We start from the raw sequence: 21,927 nt of genomic DNA on the forward strand, positions 1-21,927 counted from the left end.
CAAGTGGTCATGGTAGTTCTTCCCCAGCATTAAACTGAAAGGTTGTATGTCACACTGCGCGGCATGGCATGAGGGCGCACACCACTGTTAGAGGATGCAGAGGCCACCCAGTCATCCCATGCCCTGAGAAAAAAACAAAGCTATTAACTCTTTAACCACAGCCACCTGCCCTGGGGGCCATTCCCCCAGCAGGCATCTCAGACAAGGGGGTTCACACGGAGAAGATAATAATGACGGCACTGAGCCGTACCCTCTGTTCAGCTACAATTACAGTTGACGATGCCTGTGTTTGGTCAATCGGTGCAGCACAAAGTACTACAGCAGACATTTGTAGTCACTATGGGACACAGAGGGGAAAATTCACCAGACATTAAGTGCTAAATGAGTTTTTCAGTCTTGCCTCGTTTTCTCTGTTGACGATCCCCTTAGCTCTGCTGTTCTCTGCACAGTTGTGAGAGACTGAAAGAGTTAATGTCTCAAACGTTGTGGCGGGGAAAGTTCTGTGTAACAATGAGTCCTGCAGGTGAGAAGCCGATCAGCACAGATCCACACAGGACATCAGCAACAGGGTGCAGGTGCAGTGCCAGAGCATGTGCAGTTGCCTGTTCTGATGTGCTGAGCAGGGCAGCTCACCATGCGTGGCCAAAGATCAAAACAGTGGTCATGTCTGCAGGGAGGGAGACGTTACTCCCCAAACAACCCCCAAGCCCACTGACCCATTTCCCAAAGGTTCTGAAAGCACAAACTGCAGGAGTGTCCTGGTTTCAGCCCAGCTGGTAACAAAGCACCACGCAGCTTCTCGCTCACCCCTCCCCCGCCGGCCATGGTGGGATGAGGAGAAAATATGAAGAAAGACTTGTGGGTCAAGACAAGGACTGGGAGGGATCACTCACCACTTATGGGCATGGGCAAAAGACAGGCTTAACTTGGGGAAGAAACAAAATCAATTTAACTTACTACCAATCAAATAAAATCAAGGATAATGAGAAGTAAACCCCAACCTCAGAACACCTTCCCCCCATCCCTCCCTCCTGCCCGGCTCAACCCCCCTCCCGGTTCTCTCTCCCTCCTCCCCCCGGCAATGGGGGTTGGGGTCAGCTCGCCACCCCTTGTCTCTGCCGCTCCTTCCTCCTCAGAGGAGGAGGACTCCACACTCAGGCCCTGCTTCGCCATGGGGTGTCTCCAGTGGGAGACAGCCCTTCACGAACGTCTCCAAGGTGAGTCCTTCCCACAGGCTACAGTTCTTCACGAGCTGCTCCAACACGGGTCCCTTCCATGGGCTGCAGTCCTTCAGTCACAGCCTGTTCCAGCGCAGGTCCCCCATGGAGTCCCGGACATCTTGGGGGGCATCCACCCCCTGCTCCGGCGTGGGCTCCTCTCCCCAGGCTGCAGGTGGGCATCTGCTCCCCCGCTCCCCTCCATGGGCTGGGGGGGGACAGCCTGCCGCCTCACCGCGGGCTGCGGGGGCATCCCCTCCTGCCCCGCTCCTCCTCCCCTCCTTCCTCCCTGACCTCGGTACCCGCAGAGGGGTTCCTCTCCCATCCCAATCCCCGACTCACCGCAGGTTTCCCCTCTGAACTCCGTTCTCCCAGTGGCGCTACCGCCGTCGCTGAGGGGCTCGGCCTGGGCCAGCGGCGGGTCCGGCTTGGAGCCGGGGAAGCTTCCAGCAGCTTCGCACAGGAGCTGGCTCTGAGGCCCCTGTCCTGCTACCAAAAAACCTCGCCACAAAAACCCATAACAACGTGACACCTAATTAGCCTAATGAGTTCAAATGCCTGCCCGAAGAAGGAGCAAGGAGATGAAAAAAGGACATGGATTGAAGCCCTACACATGCACACCCTCTGGAACTGGACCCCTCAGGTGACTGGACCAACGCTGGACCCAGGACTGGTGAAATCTTTCTCTTCCCTTTTCTCTCTCTCTTTTTTTTTTTTCCCCATAACCCCTACACCTCATCCCTTTAGACATAAAATTGTTGACCAAGTCTGGGACTAAGAGCAGATCCAGCCACCCCTCAGCTCCTCTCTGAGAAGGAGTCTAGAAAGCAAGGGAGTCCACTCCAAACCTCATGACTCAATGGGAGGGCTCTCCTTATTCCCTGAATTGATATATATGGTTAGCACATGTTACATGGTTTACTGACATAGTTTCATGCCAATTGTTGCTGTGAGAAACCACACCACCTACTGTTATGCCTTCCAAGTTCAGGTCATTTCTGCCATAAATAAAACATTCAACTGACCGTTTGGTGTCACTTCACTTTAATTTAGCCTGAGGGAATTCTGAACTCACCACGACCCCTCCCTGGTCTGTCCAGCACAGGTTGTGACAACATTTTCACTCAAAATGAGGCTTGATGTGAGCAATACATATTCTAAATCCAGGAGCAATGCCTGGATATCTTGTAGGCACCACAGTTCTATCGGTTGCACATGTCTGCCAACCCTCAATTATGCATCCCCTACTTCTTTCCTCTAACAGACTTTCTACCTTCTCACTGCTGGTTTGTACCTCTTTTTTTCCCCTCCTCCTCTCCTTTTTCTTCTCTTAGAGAAGCAGCTGTAAAGCTCCACATGGAAGAAAGAAACAGATTTGCTCACTCATCTGGTTACCACATTTCACGTTGTGGGGAACAGCACCGTGTTTTTCACACATTAAGCACTTTACACATGACTATGATTAATTAGAAAATTCCTTCTGTTGTCAGCTTTACATACTATCGTACTACCATAGCAGTATTTTCCCAGCTGCTGCAGATAGTCAGTTACACCAGAGGGAATAACGTGCTCCCCCCTCTCCTGGCATCACCACTCCTGCTTCAACAGTGTTTCACTGGCTGAAAGACAGACCCAATCAGAAACCAGAGCAAATGGCACAGGAGAAATGGGGAGATGGTGCCAAATAAGTTGTCGAGCTAAAGAAAGCCCTTCTTGTTTGACAGCAATGGCAGTGATACTTGTCACTAGACCATGTGCCACCCACTGTCCTGGGGATAGTAACCTTCCCAAACACTGAGGTCCACATCTCCACAGCTCGAGAGCTGAGACATAATAGTGTATTGTCATGCTTTCCAGAGACTAAATAATGTATTGTTAACCCTTAAGGGAAAAAAAACTTTGGCTTCAAGTTTTGGGGGGCAGGGAACAGCAAGTTTAATTCCTCTTACACTCATATTATTATTTCTTCTTACATATTCCTTTTGGAAAGTATATATATACTTTTTAAACCTCAGCTTACTACCCTAACCCTAGCAACATTTTCTGCATCCCATACAAACAAAGTGCAGGTTTATCAGCTGAAAGTTGCACTCAAAATAAGTCCTTAAAGTATCCCTTCATTCTTAAAAAGCATTTGTTTTTCTCTCTCACAGCTAAGTTCTTCAGATTCTTTTTTCTTTTGTAATATGCCCTGCTTCAAGCCACTGCAGGTAGATAGTGGCTCCCGGGGAAGGAACGTGCGTTTTTCCTGCTGCACAGGTTCTGCAGTTCAGTCTGAAAGCCAACAATTTAAAAACACTGGTAACACACAGCATTGAAATTAATCTGCCAATGTATCACCAGAATAACAGCATTGTCTGGTCTTAAAATTAGTGCTTATCCATTCTCAATAATCTGTGTAGCCCAAAGCAACAGAAAAAATCTTAAAGCACATGACATACAGGGAAAAAAAATCTGGGGAGAATAATACACCAATTAAGTCTCACGTATCTTGTTTAACTGCTAATTGGGGGCAGGGTGAGGGGAGACTGGTATTTAGTTGGTTAAAAGAGCTGCTTCAAACAAGCCATTTGAAGTTATCACAGAATCGTTGCAACCTGAGATGGAAGGACCCCTGAAAGCACCTTGGAGCACATTCTGCAAATCCAAACCATGACAGCTACCTCCTAATAGAGCTGTGTTGGTCCCTTTCTCTTCCCCTTTCACAGAAAATTTCAGTAGAAAGAGTAACTCTTCAGCATTTGTTCTAACTGAACAGCTACTGATTAGCTTCGCAGCAATGGAGGAGCACCTGATTATACAGACACATGGTATACTGATTAAGAAACTGCTATATCTGAACCTATTACAGTGCAAGTAACAAAGATTACAGAGAGATGAATTGAGGGAAATATGCTAGCCAGTGTTTCACTAGTACAGTGTTTCAGTGGCAAAAATATTAAGTCAGTGAATAAATTGTACTATTCAAATTAATAAAAAGTAGTTATGCATACTTGATTTCTTAAAAATCCAAAACATATGCTTTAAAAGTTCATAAATGGAAAAAGAAATTCTATTTTCTAAAATATATATTCACAAAATAATGTTGTTATGTCAGGATCAAAATTGCTCACCATTGACAAAATGAATTTTCTCACTGTTTAGATGCTACTTATCTCAAGACACTTTGCAAGCTGGCACTTTTAAAGATACTTTAAGTACATAATAATTCTAGTTATTCACGGAAATGTCCATGAAGCTATGACCTTTATTAGAAAATAAGAAATTAATAGAAGCAAGAATTCTTTTTAAATAAGAAAGTTGGGAAGTTACAAAAAAATGCTGAATACCAAAGATTTAATAATCTATTTCCAGGCAACGAGGGAAACCAATTATTTTTTATAATCATGCATAATTACAAAAGGTTTTATCTGGAGGTTGCAAAGGTTCCTTTCCTCCCCAACAAAAATACATTTCCTTTCCCAGAGATGATCTCTTCCACAAAGGATTCTTATTCTTGAGCCCTGTGTAGAACAAGTAGGAACTGGCTCTATATTTAGCCTTTTGGTATAGAATCATAGAATGGTTTGGGTTGGAAGAGACCTTTAGAGGTCATATCGTCCAAACCCCCTGCAATGAGCAGGGACATCTTCGATCAGATCAGGTTGCTCAAAGCCCCATCCAACCTGGCCTTGAATGTTTCTAGGGATGGGGCATCTACAACCTCTCTAGGCAACCTGTTCCAGTGTTTCACCACCATCATCCTTATATCTAGTCCGAATCTACCCTCTTTTAGCTTAAAACTGTTACCCCTTGTCCTATTACTACATGTCCTACTAAAAAGTCTGTCCCCATCTTTCTTATAAGCCCCCTTTAAGTATTGAAAGGCTGCAGTCAGGTCTCCCTGGAGCCTTCTCTTCTCCAGGCTGAACAACCCCTACTCTCTCAGTCTGTCTTCATAGGAGAGGTGTTCCATCCCTCTGATCATTTTTGTGTCCCTCCTCTGGACCCGCTCCAACAGGTACCTGTCTTTCCTGTGCTGAGGACCCCAGAGCTGGACGCAGTACTGCAGGTGGGGTCTCACCAGAGCAGAAGGGAAAAATCACCTCCCTCAACCTGCTGGCCATGCTTCTTTTTATTCACTCTGGGATACAGCTGGCATTCTGGTCTGCAAGCAGACATTGTAGGCTCCTGTCCAGCTTTTCATCCACCAGTACAAAAAGAAGGAGCCATAGGAACATGAGCCAACTCCCCACCTGTTCAGATTATGCATTTCAGTAGCCTACTGGGGACAACTTGGGAGTGGATATTGTTATCTCATAGCTTTTTTCACCTCTCTTCAAAGTACTAACTTTGACCAGACGAGTAGGAAGATCACTCACCCATGATACACAGTTCACAATGCTTATTATTGAGTTTTTTATGGATATTTTAGGTAATAATGCCTTCCCATAAGACAGAATGCAACATTAATTATTTAAAATTGACAGATTTAAGGCACATCTATGGCTAGGAGAGGACAGCATCCCCTTCTGCATGTTAGCACTGCCAATTTTCAGTGGCTTACTTTCTCTAAAGGCATTCCTGGCACCCAAGGTAAAATTCTAGCTGTTTGAATGGAAGCTGATGTGCTGTAAATTGTGGTAAGCCAGAAGTGTCCTATTGGTAAATAAAACCTTTTCTCTCTTTGACCCAGAAGTTTATAGCCAACAGATCTTTTTACCAGGTAAGGAAGATTTCTTGCAGCACCTTCCCTGGTATGAGAAAGTAGGAAAAGAAGATTCTTGATGGCTTCTGAAAAATTTTACTTTGTAGTGTCACAGGGAAATATCTAGGCATTTTAGGGACTGAGTTCTTTGCTTTGTTTCTCTTGCACTCAGGATCAAATCTCTAAGGGTGCAGAAAGCCTCAGCTGTTTTACAATGGCACAGCAATGAAAATGCATATCTCATACCAAGCAAATATATAGAAGAAAAATTCTCCTCAATTCACTTAGAAAATAGTTAGGTAGCATCACCTCTAGAATGCTTTGGTTCTTAATACTGGGAAAGACTTTGGCCCCTAGAGCTATCAACAGATAGTCTGAGCACGCCTTGTGCTGAATGGGTGCTGAAGTCCCTCAAAACCAAATGTCTGCACAAGAGCTAACTTCCTCAGCAGTGAAGTCTCTTCTCTGACCTTTCTATCATATGGGATTCAAGAGACATGTTACAATCCACTGAGGAGAAGATTGTCTTTTTAATTCTGCCTTTTTAATAAAATCCTACTTCTAAATCTAATTTTCCCTGGAACAAGGCAAGTCACTACAGGTGGTACTCATTTTGCCTAAATTAGTTACCTATCATGAATATCTCCACCACTGAGTTAGTCACCTTGGACTCCCCTTATACTCAAAAGGAAGAAGGAAAATTGGGGGGCTGCAATATATCTGTTCTATTGTAGATAGCTACATTAGTCTTTAGAAGGGCTTATCTTTCTCCACAGATTACAAATGGAGCCAAGTTATATCAACCATGTCAAAAGTTGTCCCCCCCCATGCTAAAGAGCCCCCACACACACACAGGTTTGGAGATGTTGTACAGCACATTAAAACACCAGTTGCATGGTCTGTGGAAGCCTGGATCCTAAGTCTTCTGCAGCCAAAAGTGAAAAAAAAATCAGTCACAGGGAAGAAACAGTTATACTCAGCTATCTTTGTACAAAATTTGCTAAGAAATTATTCTTAGTAAATTATTTCTTACCTCGTAAAGAAATTATGAACATTTGGGGATTATTATTAAATTTCACCATTGAAACAGAAGCCTGAGAACAATGATGAAAACTCAAAAGGACTGAATAGAAAGGCATAAAAGCATGAAGACAAAAAGGGACCAACATACTCAACAGCCATTGAAACAGCTTTACCAAGACTTCTAGGGACTACCGAGGTGAGCAAACTCAAAAAAACATAGATTTAGTCCTACTGAATTACAGAAATTATACACTGGGGAAATTTAGGGTTGGAAGAGCCACAGAGGCAAGCTGGAAAGAACTTGGAAAGTTCTACTCTTGATGAATTGTCCTTCATTGACCACAGACCAGGAAAATATTGCTGAAAAAATCCAGTGTAGGAAACCCAGCAGTGAGACAATGCATCGGTGCACTATGCCTGTCATAAGGGAAACCTGGGATATTTCTAAAGCTAGGCTGTGAACTCAGCACCTTGAGCAGATGTCTTCTGTTGCAATACATAACACCCTGGTATTCAAGCCTGTGGCTATAAATGATGCAAAAATCCCTATAAATTTTGAGAGATTTTTAATAATTCATGTCAACACCTCAACCTTAGCACCAGAAAAACACCCATTTCTAAAAGTCAGAAAATATCATGACTAAAAATAAAATCTAAATTATTAGTTTAAAAATTGATGTTTAGAGACTGAAGGAGAGTGGGCACTTCCATCTGAGGACAACATTGTCGTAAGCACTATTCAGTTTCTGTTTAGCACATATTCAAGGTAGTGATAGTAAAAACGTTTTCATGCTCACACTTACCAACGATTTCACTTGGCTCCTTATTGTAAAGTTTTTTGTTCCAGTAAAGAAGTCTGAGAAAAGGAAAGGAGACCAGAACAACAAGGCAGATGCCAACAAACATATGCCCTGTGAAGGCTGCAAAATCCAATCCCTGGAAATAAAAGTGAAAACCTAAATTAAAAATCAGTTGGTTTTCTATATTACCTACAGTGAAGAGTATTCAACTATATGTGCTTTAGCAATCAATTATAAATATAAAGCAATAAAGTAAGCTCCAAGTACAGCATATGCTGTATTTCATCTGTTTCAAGGAGACAAGCCACATTACAAATTAATCCAGAGAACTAAAAAAATAGCATTACGAGTTATTCTGAAATAAATTTAGTGTTCCTGACATGGACAGAAAAAAAAAAGCCAAACTGAATCATTAACTTTCACTTAAATCACTGTAAATTCATTTTAAATCACACTGAATCACAGAAGTACTTTAATTTTAATGACCAGCTTTTGTTTTAAACTGATGACAACATGGATTTTTACAACAGTTCTATCTGAACTAGTCCAAATTCACCAATATTATTCTACAATAAAAATATTACATGTCAATATTCTGTTTATTTTTCTTACTGGTTAATAAATGGACATATTTATTTACATTTTGCATAACAAAACCCTTTAATGAAGGGGTTCTCAGAAAAGTTAGGCAGAATTAATATTAAAAAGCTACTGTTTTAAGCAATAAGAATGAATAGTGACAACCCACACTAAAACTTTGAAGTTAGCCATGCTTTGATGAGGACATTGGACTAGATGACCTCCAGGGCCCCTTTCAACTGAATTATTCCATATTACACACACTGTAGCGCATCAGGGTTAGTGTTTGGGCTGGGATTTTCCGAAGTAGTCATGACTAGCCTGTCCAAAAGAAGTTGTCTGTGAAGCTCCAAGGGGGATCACATCCAAGTACTCTGGTAGCAAGGAACTGTCTTATATTCACAGAGCAGAGGTTGTCTGAACTGATGATGCCAGCAGATCAGCTCTGTGACACTTGGAAGAAAGCATGATCCGAACCCCAGATAGCCCAGGTTGTCCAAACTGAATTTTCAGAGCATCCACTGATTTCCCAGAGACTCTAGAAAGTCATGGGTTCTCCCTGTGCCACACGTCTATGTCTCTAGTGACTTGCCTTTTACCAAATACCTGTGTGCTACCTATAGACCCTTCTGCAATGCCAATACATATTAAAAACAGCTTCCCATGCAGCATCAGCTGATATTACCTGCTGTGTGTTAAGATTAATGGGGACTTACTACCTTAAATGTTCTTCTATATTGTCTCCTACTAAAAGAATTTATGTGGAAATGTCCCAGCTGAAATGTCTCTAGTTCAAAAAGGAAAAAAAAATGTTTCACTATTGCACCATGGGGCATAATAAAAAGACACACAACACAAGAAACTGCTTGAAGTCATAAAGAACTTTCGTAGCCAGATAAAGATTAGTGCTCTTTTGCAATAAAATCCATAGTTTGCAGACAGTCAAATAAATCTCAAAACATAAATAAGCAGACCTAGGATTAGAATTTGATCCTATTAAAAATACAGGTTTCAGCTTCATAAGCTAAAGAAAATCACCCTTAGTTGCTATTTAATAGTAGATTCCTTGTTGCTTCTACTCTCCAGCCACTAGAAGGTGAAACCATATACCTATTCATTCACTGGCCTTTCATTGTAACTCAGTTACTGCCATTTCTTTTATGAAAGTAGAAGGAAGACTCTTAAGGAATTGGAATAAGATTAGTTTAAGAATCAGACAGAAAAACATGATACATCAAATGAAAATAATATACCTTCATTCAGTTTGCCTACATAATAGGTCAGCTAGTCAAATGTCTGACATCTCTGCAAGACAGACTTTACAAGTCAATTTTTATAAATGCTCAGAAAGACTGGCCTCTGGGCATCAAATCAAGATTCAGAGCTACAGAAGACATTTCTATGAAGGAAGAAATCAACATTCATAACTCTAGGAAATTTACAAATAACCATGAAAAAAAAAAAAAGAAATTCTGCAAAGACCCAATGTTTGTAAGACCTGCCCTCAAAGTATATGAAGTCCATATTCACCATGTGTATTTCCTTAATAACAGCCATTTAAAATAGACAATAAATCTAATTTATATATGGGTTGCCTCTAAGATTATGGCCATAAAGAAAGATCAGAATCCTTAAAAACAAGGTGAACTGGCCTTGGTTTGGAAATTTCTCAAGTATTGGCAATATGCCATTAAACAGTTCAGGAAGTATGCAAAATAAGTATTCAGTTTTGTATGGTCTTTAAAATGGCCTAAGGAGAGGTAGGAAGCTGAAAGGAATTAAGCTGTAAAAACACTGAAGCTAACCCAGCCAAAATAGCAATGCCTAAACCAACTGGAAAAAAATTTATCCTCTGAAAAACAAAACGACTGGAAAACAGCTGGTTGAGGAGCAATGAAGTTACTCAGAGGTGGTCAGAATATACTCAAACCAGAATTACCAGAACCAGTAAAATTACTTTCACACTCAACCTAATCTTACAAAGAGCCGTGGAGATGAAGCTTTTCTTAGGCTGGCAGCAATGTGCCCATGTCACGAAGAAGGATGCCAGCTACCAGGCAGAGTATGTCAGCAGAAATTCTCTGCAGAGATACTCAGGCATAAAGATAATTGCTAATGTAGGAAACAAAAAAGAAAAATAGGAACCTGAAGAATCCTTGGAAACTCCCAAGTTTAAATATGTGATGTCTCCATCACATGTTAATGGAACTTGAATTTAAGGAAATGGCTCATTGCAAACAAATGCAAAGATTTACAAAGTCACTTGCCTCTACATTTTTAATATTACACCAATTTCAGAGCAAAACAATTGTACTTTGTTATTGAAATGCCACAATGCAGAAGCTTCTCAAACAAAAAATACAGCACAAGAAATGTGTCACTCGAAACTCACAAAACTAATTTCCCTGTGAAAAGGAAAATCACATCAACCTAGAAGGCAAACTGAAATGCTGAGGTTAAGAAGTAGGTCTCAGGCCTGACTGATAGTTGAAAGGAATTGAAATGACATGGAGATCACAATACTCTCAAAAAAAATGTCAGGATTAACACAGCTTCGTGACATAAGAGCTGCATAGATGAGCCTTAAAAAGTGATTTGCAGACACCATCACATAAGAAAAAAAATTGTCTACTAGATTTTTTGTCATCCTATCCAGGAGCTTACCCAAAAGTTTCAGAGAGTACCTGGGCTGAGATTCAGGATTTTGTTAAACTTCATAATATCACCCAATTGATCCTTCTTCTCTCTGAGATCCCTGGGGTAAAAGAAAACACACTGCTCTGCTGCAACTGCGGAACAGCTTTCCAATTCATCTGAAAAAAATCATTTTCTAACATGGAGCATGCTTATTTCAGGAAAGAGCTTGCATGACAGTGTTGTTTGTCATAGCACAAGGCTGGATCCAATTCTCTTCCCATCCCTTGCTCCCAGCTTTCCTCCCTATTACCTCCTTGCCTTGCTCCTCAAGAGCCAGTGAGTGAAAAGGAATCCTGATGATGGCTAGCCTTGGACAACTGGTACCCTGTAGCCACGAGGAGGCTGAGGACTACCGAGTGCATGCTTTCTTATGGCTGATATCAGAAGGGCTCATGGTGAAAACAGACCACTGCCCACCCTGATGCTTTGGGCTGGGTGCTTAGCACCAGCCTCTCTGCAGCAGACAGAATATGCTTTCAGGCAAGGAGAAGGCAGATTTCCTCCCAGACATGGTCAGGTAGCTAGTAGTCAACTGGCAGCCTCTGGAGAACTTTAAGAGCCTAAAGGATTTACATTGTACCACAGATACAAATGATGCAGCAGAGAATACCAAGATAGTGACACAACATCGGTTGCTCCTGCTCCCTTTCCTACACCCCAGAAAGGGCACACAACATCTCCACAGAGCCTACATTCACACCCTTTGTGGCTGTGGATAACACATTTTATACCTCCTGAGTCCCCTGTACTGCTGGGGCCAGGATTCAGCATCGTAAAAACACATTAAAGTGCTCCACACGTCTGCTGCATACAACAAAATGTCATTTTCATAAAGATTTTCTTTTTCCTGCACAATACACTGAAATAGATTTGACATGCACAATAGGCAAGAAATACTTTTCTTGCAGGAGATTTCAATCCATCAGATAAATACAATACATGCTTCAAATGTCCCTTACTTGAGGCTATGCTGATTGTGTTAAATTTCTCCTGTTTCCCAGTTGACAGAAAATCTAAAGATTTTGTTTTAGTAAGACAACAGCCTAAAGGTTCCACTGCCTACAGATTCAGAGCTGAAACAGAGTGGGCATCTTTCCTTGGTTTATAATTTTAAATGCAAAGTCAAATATATCAATTTCATATTAGGAGGAATTATCATACTGTTTTCCTAAAAACCTAGCTTTCTACCATCCTGATTTTTTTTTTATTATTATTATTGCTTTTGGAGGTGTGAAATTAACTTCTAGTAATTCAGACCTTTCCAGAAGAAATCTGCCATTTTAGAGCAAGGAGAATACAAAAATTATAGCTAGGTGCAGCAATTCAGGGAGCAGCAAATATTGTACTTCTAGCCAGAATGCCCTTTACTTAATATTTTAAGACTAATAAAATGAGGAAGAGTAATTTATTATTTCTACACTGGTTTAAACATCCCTGGTTTAAACATCCCTTCTAGCTGAGTGACTGAGATCTACGTTGTCTCAGGGGGAACTGTTCATGACGTTGCTGAGCCAGAAATCACTGATGGTCTAACACAGTCACATGAAGATAATGCTTATCTGAGACACTGATGAACCTCCTTTTTTTCTTGCACTATACTCTAATGATTACTACATGCAGAGATGGAAAAATTCTGAAATCAGCTATAAACACATAAATTTTATTTCATATACCTTACCTCGGTTTTCATTTTTTCTTGAGAAAAGGAATCAATGAAACATCAACAGAAAGGGTAGGAGTTCTACAAATTGATTAAAAGTTTTAACAAGCTTGCATCAAGCAAACTCAACAAAAATAGCCCAGTGAACTACAGGAATCCATTTCACAATCTGCCAGTACTTGAAATACCTTTATAGATTCATATATAGGATTTTCTCTCTTCCATTTTTCAAAATTATCTACTTTTATTCATAAATTTTTGGTACCACAATCTAATCATCTAATGTCACATCATGCTAAATTTCAGCATGAAGACTGAAAGTCTCTGAAAGGCAGAACAGGAGAACCTCATGGCTATCCATTTTCTAGGGAATTCCTGTCAAATGACGGGAATAACTATGAGTGGAATGCCAAAACTCCCAAATCCTCTGCAAACATCAGATTAACAGAACAGGCTTTATCACATGCTAACAAAGACAGTAAATAAGAGGATATAATCCAGTGGCTAACACATGCTAAAACTGCCTTTGCTCTTATCATTTCCTCTTTTAGGCAGATTAAAGCCAGATGCACTAGTGCACACTGTGTTCACACCACCATTTTGTTCTGGAGACTTATTCACCATCCGTTCTCCAAAGAACTTGTAATCACAGCCTAAGCTTAGAACACAAGCAACTAACTTCTGGTTTCAAAGGTGTGACTGTAGATACTTGTGAAGTTCCCAAATATATAGGACTTAATGTTCAACCTTTCTGAAAGCAATGACCATTTTGAACCGCTTCATGCCCTATTGAGCATATAAAAATGGAGTTCCCAAAGTCTGAAGCACATATCTCCTCAGGATAAAAATATAATTTTGCTAACAATGGCCAGTCAGCAGCAGTACTCTGGAGGTATTAAAAGAAGTTTTTTATTCACTGAATGAGTTTTCTGTTTGCTCTTAATGAAAGCTCTTATTTTCCTTCCCTAAAATCACAACATAAATGCTATTTTGTGAAACTTCTTCTAACTCCAACTAAGAACAAGCAAGAATACAACAAATCTTCCTCTCCTATTGTGCAAATGTTCCACTGATTCCAGGCATGATGTTAGGGAAAATGTCAGTATTATAAATTAACCACTGCTACAAAGAAAATAATCCTTTTGGCATCTATTTGCATCTCAAGACAAATGAACAGACTTTTAATGAGTAAACTGTAACAAAAAGTTTGTTTACTCAAACATATTTTAAATAAAATATTCTTAATATGTCATGAGTTTTCCCCAGAACCTAGGGAGAAAAATCTCACCAGCACTACAGTAAACAAAGAGCAAAGCATTTCTAACGCTGTAACCCAATAACAGCACCCAAAGTAACAAAGCTGCACTTCATTTTGTATTGATTTAAAAACCAAGGTTTCCTAAGAAAGTGTAAACTTGCATAATATCTTATTAGGCTGCTTTTAGAGGTTGATGTACAGCAGTAAAAGTTCAGGAAGAGTGGTAAAATTCTCCTCTTGATTGCAGCTAATAAAATAGAAAAACCAATCATCTACATAGTGCAATACACTATTCAGCCTCCTACAGGGGCAGTTGTCCAAGTACTCCTGTACTTAGGATGAAAAAATAATGCTGAAGAGGAAGTGCAAAAGGATGAAAAAGGGAATTTCAATTACACTATCAAGGAGAAAAACTTCCTAGAATGGCAAAAACATGACCATAATGCTAAAAAGAGGTTTAAAAAAAAAAGGTATTTTCTGTAGAAGACATAATAGATACTATAAAAAGTATTGCATGAAGCGCTGTTTCCAAAATGCTATTATTGCATTCAAGAACTTTTACCTCTGAAACACTTAAAAAAAAAAAATTATAAAAGAGAGAGAGAGAATAAATTTTACTTGGTACAAATATAGCAGACACCCCATGCATTTTAGAGGCAGATTTGTGGTTGATCATATAACCCTTCCTCACAGCAGCATTTGCTAGACGTAGTTTCAGAAACAAGACTAAGTCTATGTTTCTTCCTCTGAACAAAAGAGAGCATGGTGGAGCAGGTGGACTAAATTAGGAATTGAGCTATGAGTTCAACAGCACAGACTGTAAGAGGCCAGATGGTCCCGAGCCCTCCCTGCCCTCACTCCCAGCTTTATCCAGTTACTCCTGCCAGCGCTCTCCCAGGCAAATCTCCTTTAGAGGGGGTGAGCCCTAAGCAGTGAGGACATAAGCCAGTCCATGCCACTCAGCCTCAGAGCCAAGGATAGGTCTTTGACCCTCTTTTATTCATATACATAGATATAACTGTTGAGAATATAGGAAAGAAGCAGTACAAGTCCCATGGTCCTGTGTTGAATCTGATCTATTTCATTACATCCTGATTTCTGTGATGCAACAAAAGATCTGAAAACAATCCAGAGTGAAAACATTTGGAAAGTTTTTGTACCTGTTTCAAACACAAAATTTGCTATGTCACATTTGCTAGGGTATTTATACATCTGAGTCCTCCTAAAATTGTCAATATCTCATTCAAGAGAAATGTAAAATTGTTTCTTTTCAGTGTGATTGTTTAATTGCTTCCCATGTTTACATCCACTTCTAAAGGTTCTACAGAGACTATGAGTTTCTGAGTATTTAGGAAAATGACCTCCATTACAGGCGCTAATTATTCTCTTTTAGAAAAGAATGTTTAAATAGTTGCACAGATTTCATATTTAAAAATGTAAAATTTAGCTATCAAATCCTCAGCCAGGAATATTACAGAGTCTCCAAAGTCATCATCCAAACAAACTCATTGCAGCACATTTCAAATATTTTGAAGGTAAACATTCAGTTTATTAAATACTACGAACTTTCAAAGACATTTTTCAACCTGGTGCTGTACTTAATTAATTAGAGTGTATTCAGTTAATTAGGAGACATCCTTTTTTGGTACAGCAATAGAAACATAATTGACTCCAAATAAAAAACAAAACAAAACAAAGCAGAAAACCCTAGAATTTTATACTACAGTTCCCTCATCCCACTTGCACAGGTATTTTCACACTAGCCCATACACTACTTTGAATTCCTTTAAATTTATTTATTTGGGGGGTTTATGATGCCTGGCCAAAACAAAAAAACACGTGCCTGGTGTCCCTACAGACATGCCCATTATATTACTGCCCCTGCCATCATGCTGCTTGGTGGTGGCGGTGGTGCAGAGGCAGAAGGAGAGCAGAGCTGCCCCATCCCAGGAGGGGCTGCCCCTTGCGTCCTGCGCAGACTGTCTCCCTGCTGCCCCCAGCGCACCAGAGATGGGTGACGCACCAAGGGATACTGGGAGCACAGCGTCAGAGGCAGAAGCGGGACTTGATGCCCCGCTGTTCAGGGATAGCAGGGATAGCTGAAAGCATGGAAAACTCATGCAAACACCAGCTCCCTGCAGAAGCTGGAGGTGAACACCTGCCAGCAGTGGCTCTGCCTGTCCACGGGACAGAGAGGGCCACATGGGTGGGAGGAGGTGGTGGGACCGGGACGGTCCTGCTGGCAGGTGTCTGGAGACCTGCAGTCCCACCCAGCACCAGCCACCATAGCCTTCCCTTTGGGACCAGTCACCCAGCAAAATGAAACGTTAGAAGAGCCAAGTGTTGGAAGTTAAAATCCGTCATTGCACCCTGGGGAGACCATGCTGTTGGCAGGAGGTGGGAGCCAGCTGCGGGCCGTGCTGCATGTGGGGAGCCCTCCTCTCACTCCCCACGTCCCCTTGGGCTGCGGGTGAAGGACAAAGTCTCTGCCTGCAGCGGAGTCGTGTATGACGTGGGTCTACAGGGGCAACGCAGCCTCTCACGTTATGGGGTTTTGCATATGGACAAGTATTTCTGATTTGAAATTTCTGAAGAGGCATCGAATTGTCTCGATATATTTAACTTTTGAAAGAAAGCCTATTCTGAAAAAAAAAGTTTGGATTTTCATCTTCATTTTCACATTTTTCTTTTTTTCCAACTTGCTGCTGTCTCTTTACAGTCCTCCATTGTTTTGCTTCCTTCTTCACTTTGCCATTGACAAGGAAATCCTCGTCACCACCACAAAAAAAAAAAAAAGGAAACCAGTATTCTCAGTCTGTATCAAAAAGTCTATTCTTCATCTCAATTTTGTCCTCAAAAGATCACTCTGTTCTGTCTGATCGTCCTACTAAGAGAGAAACAAGGTAGTGGAAAAAGTGGATTATGTTCTGTTTATATATGACTGTCTGGGGGAAGAGAAAGTTCAACACTGCATAAGTCAACATCAGTGCTTAATTTTAGTAGCCAAACAGCTTGCAGTACATACCTTATTTCTCAGCTCCTGCTTTGAAACAATAATCACATTTGGAGGATCCCCAACAGCTGTGGCAGCCCCCCCAATATTTGTGAAGATTACTTCTGCAATCAGGACATGCCTAGGATCAAGATTAAGTACTTCACAGAGCCTGCAGTATAAAGAAAATGAAATTAACCTCTTACCCTATGACTAAATTACCTTAAATCTTAAATTTATTAAATTTACAAAATACAGCCATTTCACTGAAAAATTGCAAGACTTTAAAGATAATATTTTTGTGTGTGTATATTGTTAAAGTTTTAATTATGCTACATTATATGTGCCATAGTAATTATAGCAATATAAATGCAAAAATGATAGATGTTTTTACATTTATAATACAATAATTAATAGTTACAAAATTGATGCATTTTTAAAAACCTTTTCATTAAAAGTAATGAACTATTACAAGAATTGGACTGCACAGAAAATAGATTTCAAATTTTCAGCATCATTCAACTTTTTAAACCACGGTCCCCAGGCTACACTGACCTATGGAAAACTATTCTGGGCAACCACAGCCCTTGCACTCAGCACCAGTTATTAACTTTCTTGTGGGGAGCAGTGGTAGAGGATTGTGCAGACAACCTACTAGCCATGAATCATCTATTAGAGACCTCAGCTTTCAGCCTAGGTTTATCCAGTTTATTCTTTCCTATTTTTCCTCTTCTCTAAAGTTTGATCGTGAGTATTTCTATTTGTAATGCAATAAGAGTAGAAAACACACATTCCTCATTATTAAAAAAGTCTCAAAATGTTTTTAGCAGTTCAAAAATATTTGATGTTTCTTTAGTAAGTTGCTTCTTTAATAAGAAAAAGTAAAATGCTTCTTTAATAAGAAGCATCTTAAAGCTCTCTGGCAAATACCGGGATTGACTCAGTAACCTCATGATCCATTTCAACTCAGAGCCCATTTATACACAGTAATCTTCACACAGATTACTTCAACTCTCACAAATTACCTTTACGCACAGATCCACACAATCCGCTCATTTCCGAAGTACACGTTTGACTTTATACTTGGGCTGTGGTATTACAGGCTGAAAGTTAAGGTCACACCTAAGCGCTTTGGAATAAGGAACGACTGCTTTCCTGCTCATGGCTTATCAAAATGTTGCTCCGGTATGTAAAGATGGAGGCCACACTTAAATTATCACCCCCTCTACCTAATACGGGATGGGGGGAAGAGTGGGCAGCAGGAATGCTTCCTCAAGATTGCTTTTGCTGTAGTGCTGTCACACGTTTCCCTGAAGGAAGAGTTGAGCTTTACTGTTCATTCTCAGACTGTATTATTAAAACCTGTATTTCAAGGAGAAAAGAGTGTATTGCACAAAAGCTTAACTTGATACATTCATGCTATCACCAAGAGTGTCAATTTAAAACTCAGTAAAAACACAGTCACATGACATGTGTCAGCACATAAAAATTTCAGAACAAAATAACTGTGCAAAAATACACTATTTCCCCAACAGCATAAAATTATGCTGTTAAAGGATACTTTGTAGTACAACTGGCCCAATTGTATCAATTGTGGTACAAGACCACAGTTGTAATTTTAACTTCATCACTCCTTGATTTCCAAATGTTTCAAAATAACACCTTAACTTTTCTTTAGTGATTCTTTCTTTTTGATGGGCCTAGTGTTAGCAAGAAGAGAGAACCTCTGAGATAAGCCAAGAAAGGCCAAGCCCAAAGTATAAAACCATCAGAATGTGTTAGCTACACGGTAGGATCAAACTTCTTCAGTTTACTTAACCCTGGTTATATAATTCTCCATGTGAACAACCATTAGCCTTTTCCAGCTCCCAATAGCAACATATCTTGAAAATAAATTATAGCTAAAAAGGGGTAGTTATTAATTTTTTTATCAGCTTGCTACAAATTTCAGAGTGAAACATGTATCATGTTTTACGCCTTATTAATGGAAATCTAAATCCCTATATTCATAGATTCTGCAGGATTTTCTGCAAGCTTTATCTCCATGGCAATGACAGTGCAGTGCAACATAGTGAAGCTGTAGACAAGGGCTGAAGACAATGGCAGTAAGATTAAAAAAAAAAATGACCCCCAGCATGAAGCTTTTAGAAATAGGCAATTATTTGGTTTTACTAGGCAAGATAAAATTTTATTTTAGCTTTGATAGTGATTCAAATACAAATGTTTCCCACATACTGAGTTCCCCCTTCTTCAGCATTATAAACTCATTTAGTATAAAACTAAAGTACTCAGTATACATTTAGTATAAAACTTGGGTAGTTAAAGGGCAGCTACAAAGGCAGAGGCTCTCTCTTCACAAGGACCCACCTGGAGAAAACAAGCGGCAACAAGTACAAGTTGCACTGGGGCAGATTTCATCTCAACATAAGAAAAGAATTTTTTATGGTGAGAGCAATTAGCCACTGGAACAACCTCCCCAGCGACATGGTAGAGTCCCCATGGCTGGAGGTTTTCAAGACATGAATGAACAGGGTGCTAGATAATCTCATCTAGGCTCCCTTTCCCGTGAAAGTTGGACTAGATGGTCTTTCGAGGTCTGTTCCAACCTGGGCTACTCTGTGATTCTTTGAAAATGGAATAAATGCTACAGTACCTCTGCCTGTGAACAGTAGTTCATGATGCATTGATGGCTGGATTTCCATCCATTCCCAATTATAGTTAATTCAAAACATTTTGCAACACAGCTAAAGAAAACTTGATGTTTAATAGTTCCAGTGTTGCTTACTGCTAGAGGTGAAATTATTGATTGGAGTAAGGCAAAGTGATCTCCTTAAAATGTAATCAGACAGAAGACAAATGGAGCTTTAATTACCAGCTGTTTCCCAATCTAGAATAAATTCCACTTGCAAAATTGCTTTTTACTGCTTTACACCACATTTTAAAGTGGGAGCATATCTTAATAGAATTTTGTATACTTTAATGTGATAATGACTGCAAGCATTACATCACTCAGGATCATTTTAAAAACCCACTAGTTCTTTCCAAAACTGAACTGGATTAACCAGATATGCCTGGCCAGACACAGGTTAAATTCAAGTTAAACACTAACTTATAATCACACATTGATTAAATGCAGTTGCAAATGATGTGTTATTAATTTACAGAAATCTGAAATAATTAAATTCACTGTTCTCTATTAAATGTTCCAAATATCTAATCTCAAATTGTGGAATTAACCACTGGCTGTACAAATGTCATGATCACCAGTAGGATGAAAATTCAGTCTCATATTCTAAAACAAAGATTTTAGTTGAAATCTGGAGATTTTTTAAATTTTTTTGTCACTAGTATTAGAAGGGATAACAACTTCACTAAAACATAAATTACTATCTAAAATTGTATATAGATATTAGCCAGTAAAGGACAAGGCAGCTTTAATTAAAAAATTCTCCCTGCTTACAGGAAAAAAATTTCATCTACTAGGGAGCATTTGGTGCAATATGCTATTGCAGTTCAGATATGGAGACAAACCAGAATAGTTAGCTGCCAAGGCAGTGTAACAGGCTTCAGATATGTGCTCACTATTAACACAAAGGGAAAAGGCGACCGATCCCTTTGAAAACATTAGCTCTTTACCCTACTACAATAGGAGTATTTGAAGTTTTTATTTCCATTTTGATGATTAAAAAGAAGTCCAAACAAGCATTTTGCACACATGTCTACTACTGATTGCCGGCTATAAAAGACCAGGTCCAAAACCATAACAATAAAGTACCTTATGGTTACTGGAGTAAAGAGCATCATAGTGGTAACATTGTCCAAAAATGCAGAAAGAATTGCAGCAATGAGGCACAGCAGCGTAATCATGGCCCACACCTTGCCTCTAGAGAGTTGATAAGCCTAATAAAACCAAACAAATAGAAACAAAATTAAGGGACTAGATCACTCCAGCTTAGTTTTCAAAAATGTTAGATTAAACAATTTCACCAAAGATGAGGCAACAGTGAGCTCAGAGCATTTACTACTCCATGACCTCTAATAGCACCTTCTCCAATATTAATTAACTAAGCAAGAAAACATTTCCTGCAAGTGGGCAAACATTTCTACCATGCAGAGGAAGAAAGAGGTGTGAAGAGACACAATGCTCCGCTGCTGGGCATGAAAGGGGTCTGTGTCAGGAGCAGGGCTGAGCCCCCATCTTCTGGCTGCATGTCTGGGTGGACTAATGTGGTTCAGAGCTCCCACCCCTTCCACACACTGGGACACCTTCCCCATCGTCAGAGCAGCGCTGCTGGCGCTACGTAGTCTGGGCAGCTATGTAGGCAGGGGTTGTGTCCACCCATGTTTTCTTTAGGGGTTCTGTGCTCAGAGCAGTTCTTGTCACTTTTGTTTTCTTTCTTTCCACCCTTCTCAGGAAAATTAAGCTTTGCAGCATGTGAAGGAGTCCCTCACCACAGGCAATACTTGCTTTACAACCAATCCATCAGAATTGCCCTTTTCGTGTAATCTTTGGTTCTGCTACTGTACAAAGGTCTGTGGCCGTTTTTCATGTGTGATTGTAAAGCTAATGATGGTTCCCATATTTCCTCTCTCCCCCTGCCAGGCATAAATACAGATTTCTGTTACAGCAGAACAGCAGTCTTGGGGAAGTCAGGGGAATAACTCAGCTTTATTTTGTCCATATGCTTGTGTACCCTACTGGGGACCTTTGCCTTTCTCCTGTAGAAACAGCATTGCCTTAAGGGCTTCCTTTCATCCCTAAGAGATTTTTCAAAATTACAAGTTGACCATTGTCATTTCTAACATGATAAGTATACACTGCCCTAGGAAAGGTCCTTCAAAGATAGTGCTTGGTGCAATAGATCTGATTAAATACTAACTTGATTAATCCAGTAATAATTAAGAGTGCCAAAACAAGCCTACCTTTACTGCACAGTAGTCAAAGAATCCAGTCTCTGAAAATATGGCCACCAAAACCATCTACCAAAAATGAATAAAAAGAGAATAGCTTGCA

At 40.2% G+C, this 21,927-nt stretch overlaps 1 protein-coding gene across 1 annotated transcript in view; it reads right to left on the bottom strand.

Annotated features, from left to right (window-relative positions):
• The window catches only part of OCA2 (OCA2 melanosomal transmembrane protein), a 213,418-nt gene that overhangs the window by 104,324 nt on the left and 87,167 nt on the right, over positions 1-21,927 (bottom strand). The window contains exons 13-16 of the mRNA XM_075057243.1: positions 21,837-21,893; positions 20,689-20,813; positions 16,947-17,085; positions 7,731-7,863 (exon numbers count right to left, since the gene is read on the bottom strand). Of these exons, the coding sequence (XP_074913344.1) occupies positions 7,731-7,863; positions 16,947-17,085; positions 20,689-20,813; positions 21,837-21,893 (454 nt within the window). The remainder of the gene's footprint in view (positions 1-7,730; positions 7,864-16,946; positions 17,086-20,688; positions 20,814-21,836; positions 21,894-21,927) is intronic.

This window comes from Buteo buteo, chromosome 25 (genome assembly GCF_964188355.1).
Source record: "Buteo buteo chromosome 25, bButBut1.hap1.1, whole genome shotgun sequence".
Lineage (NCBI taxonomy): Eukaryota > Metazoa > Chordata > Aves > Accipitriformes > Accipitridae > Buteo > Buteo buteo.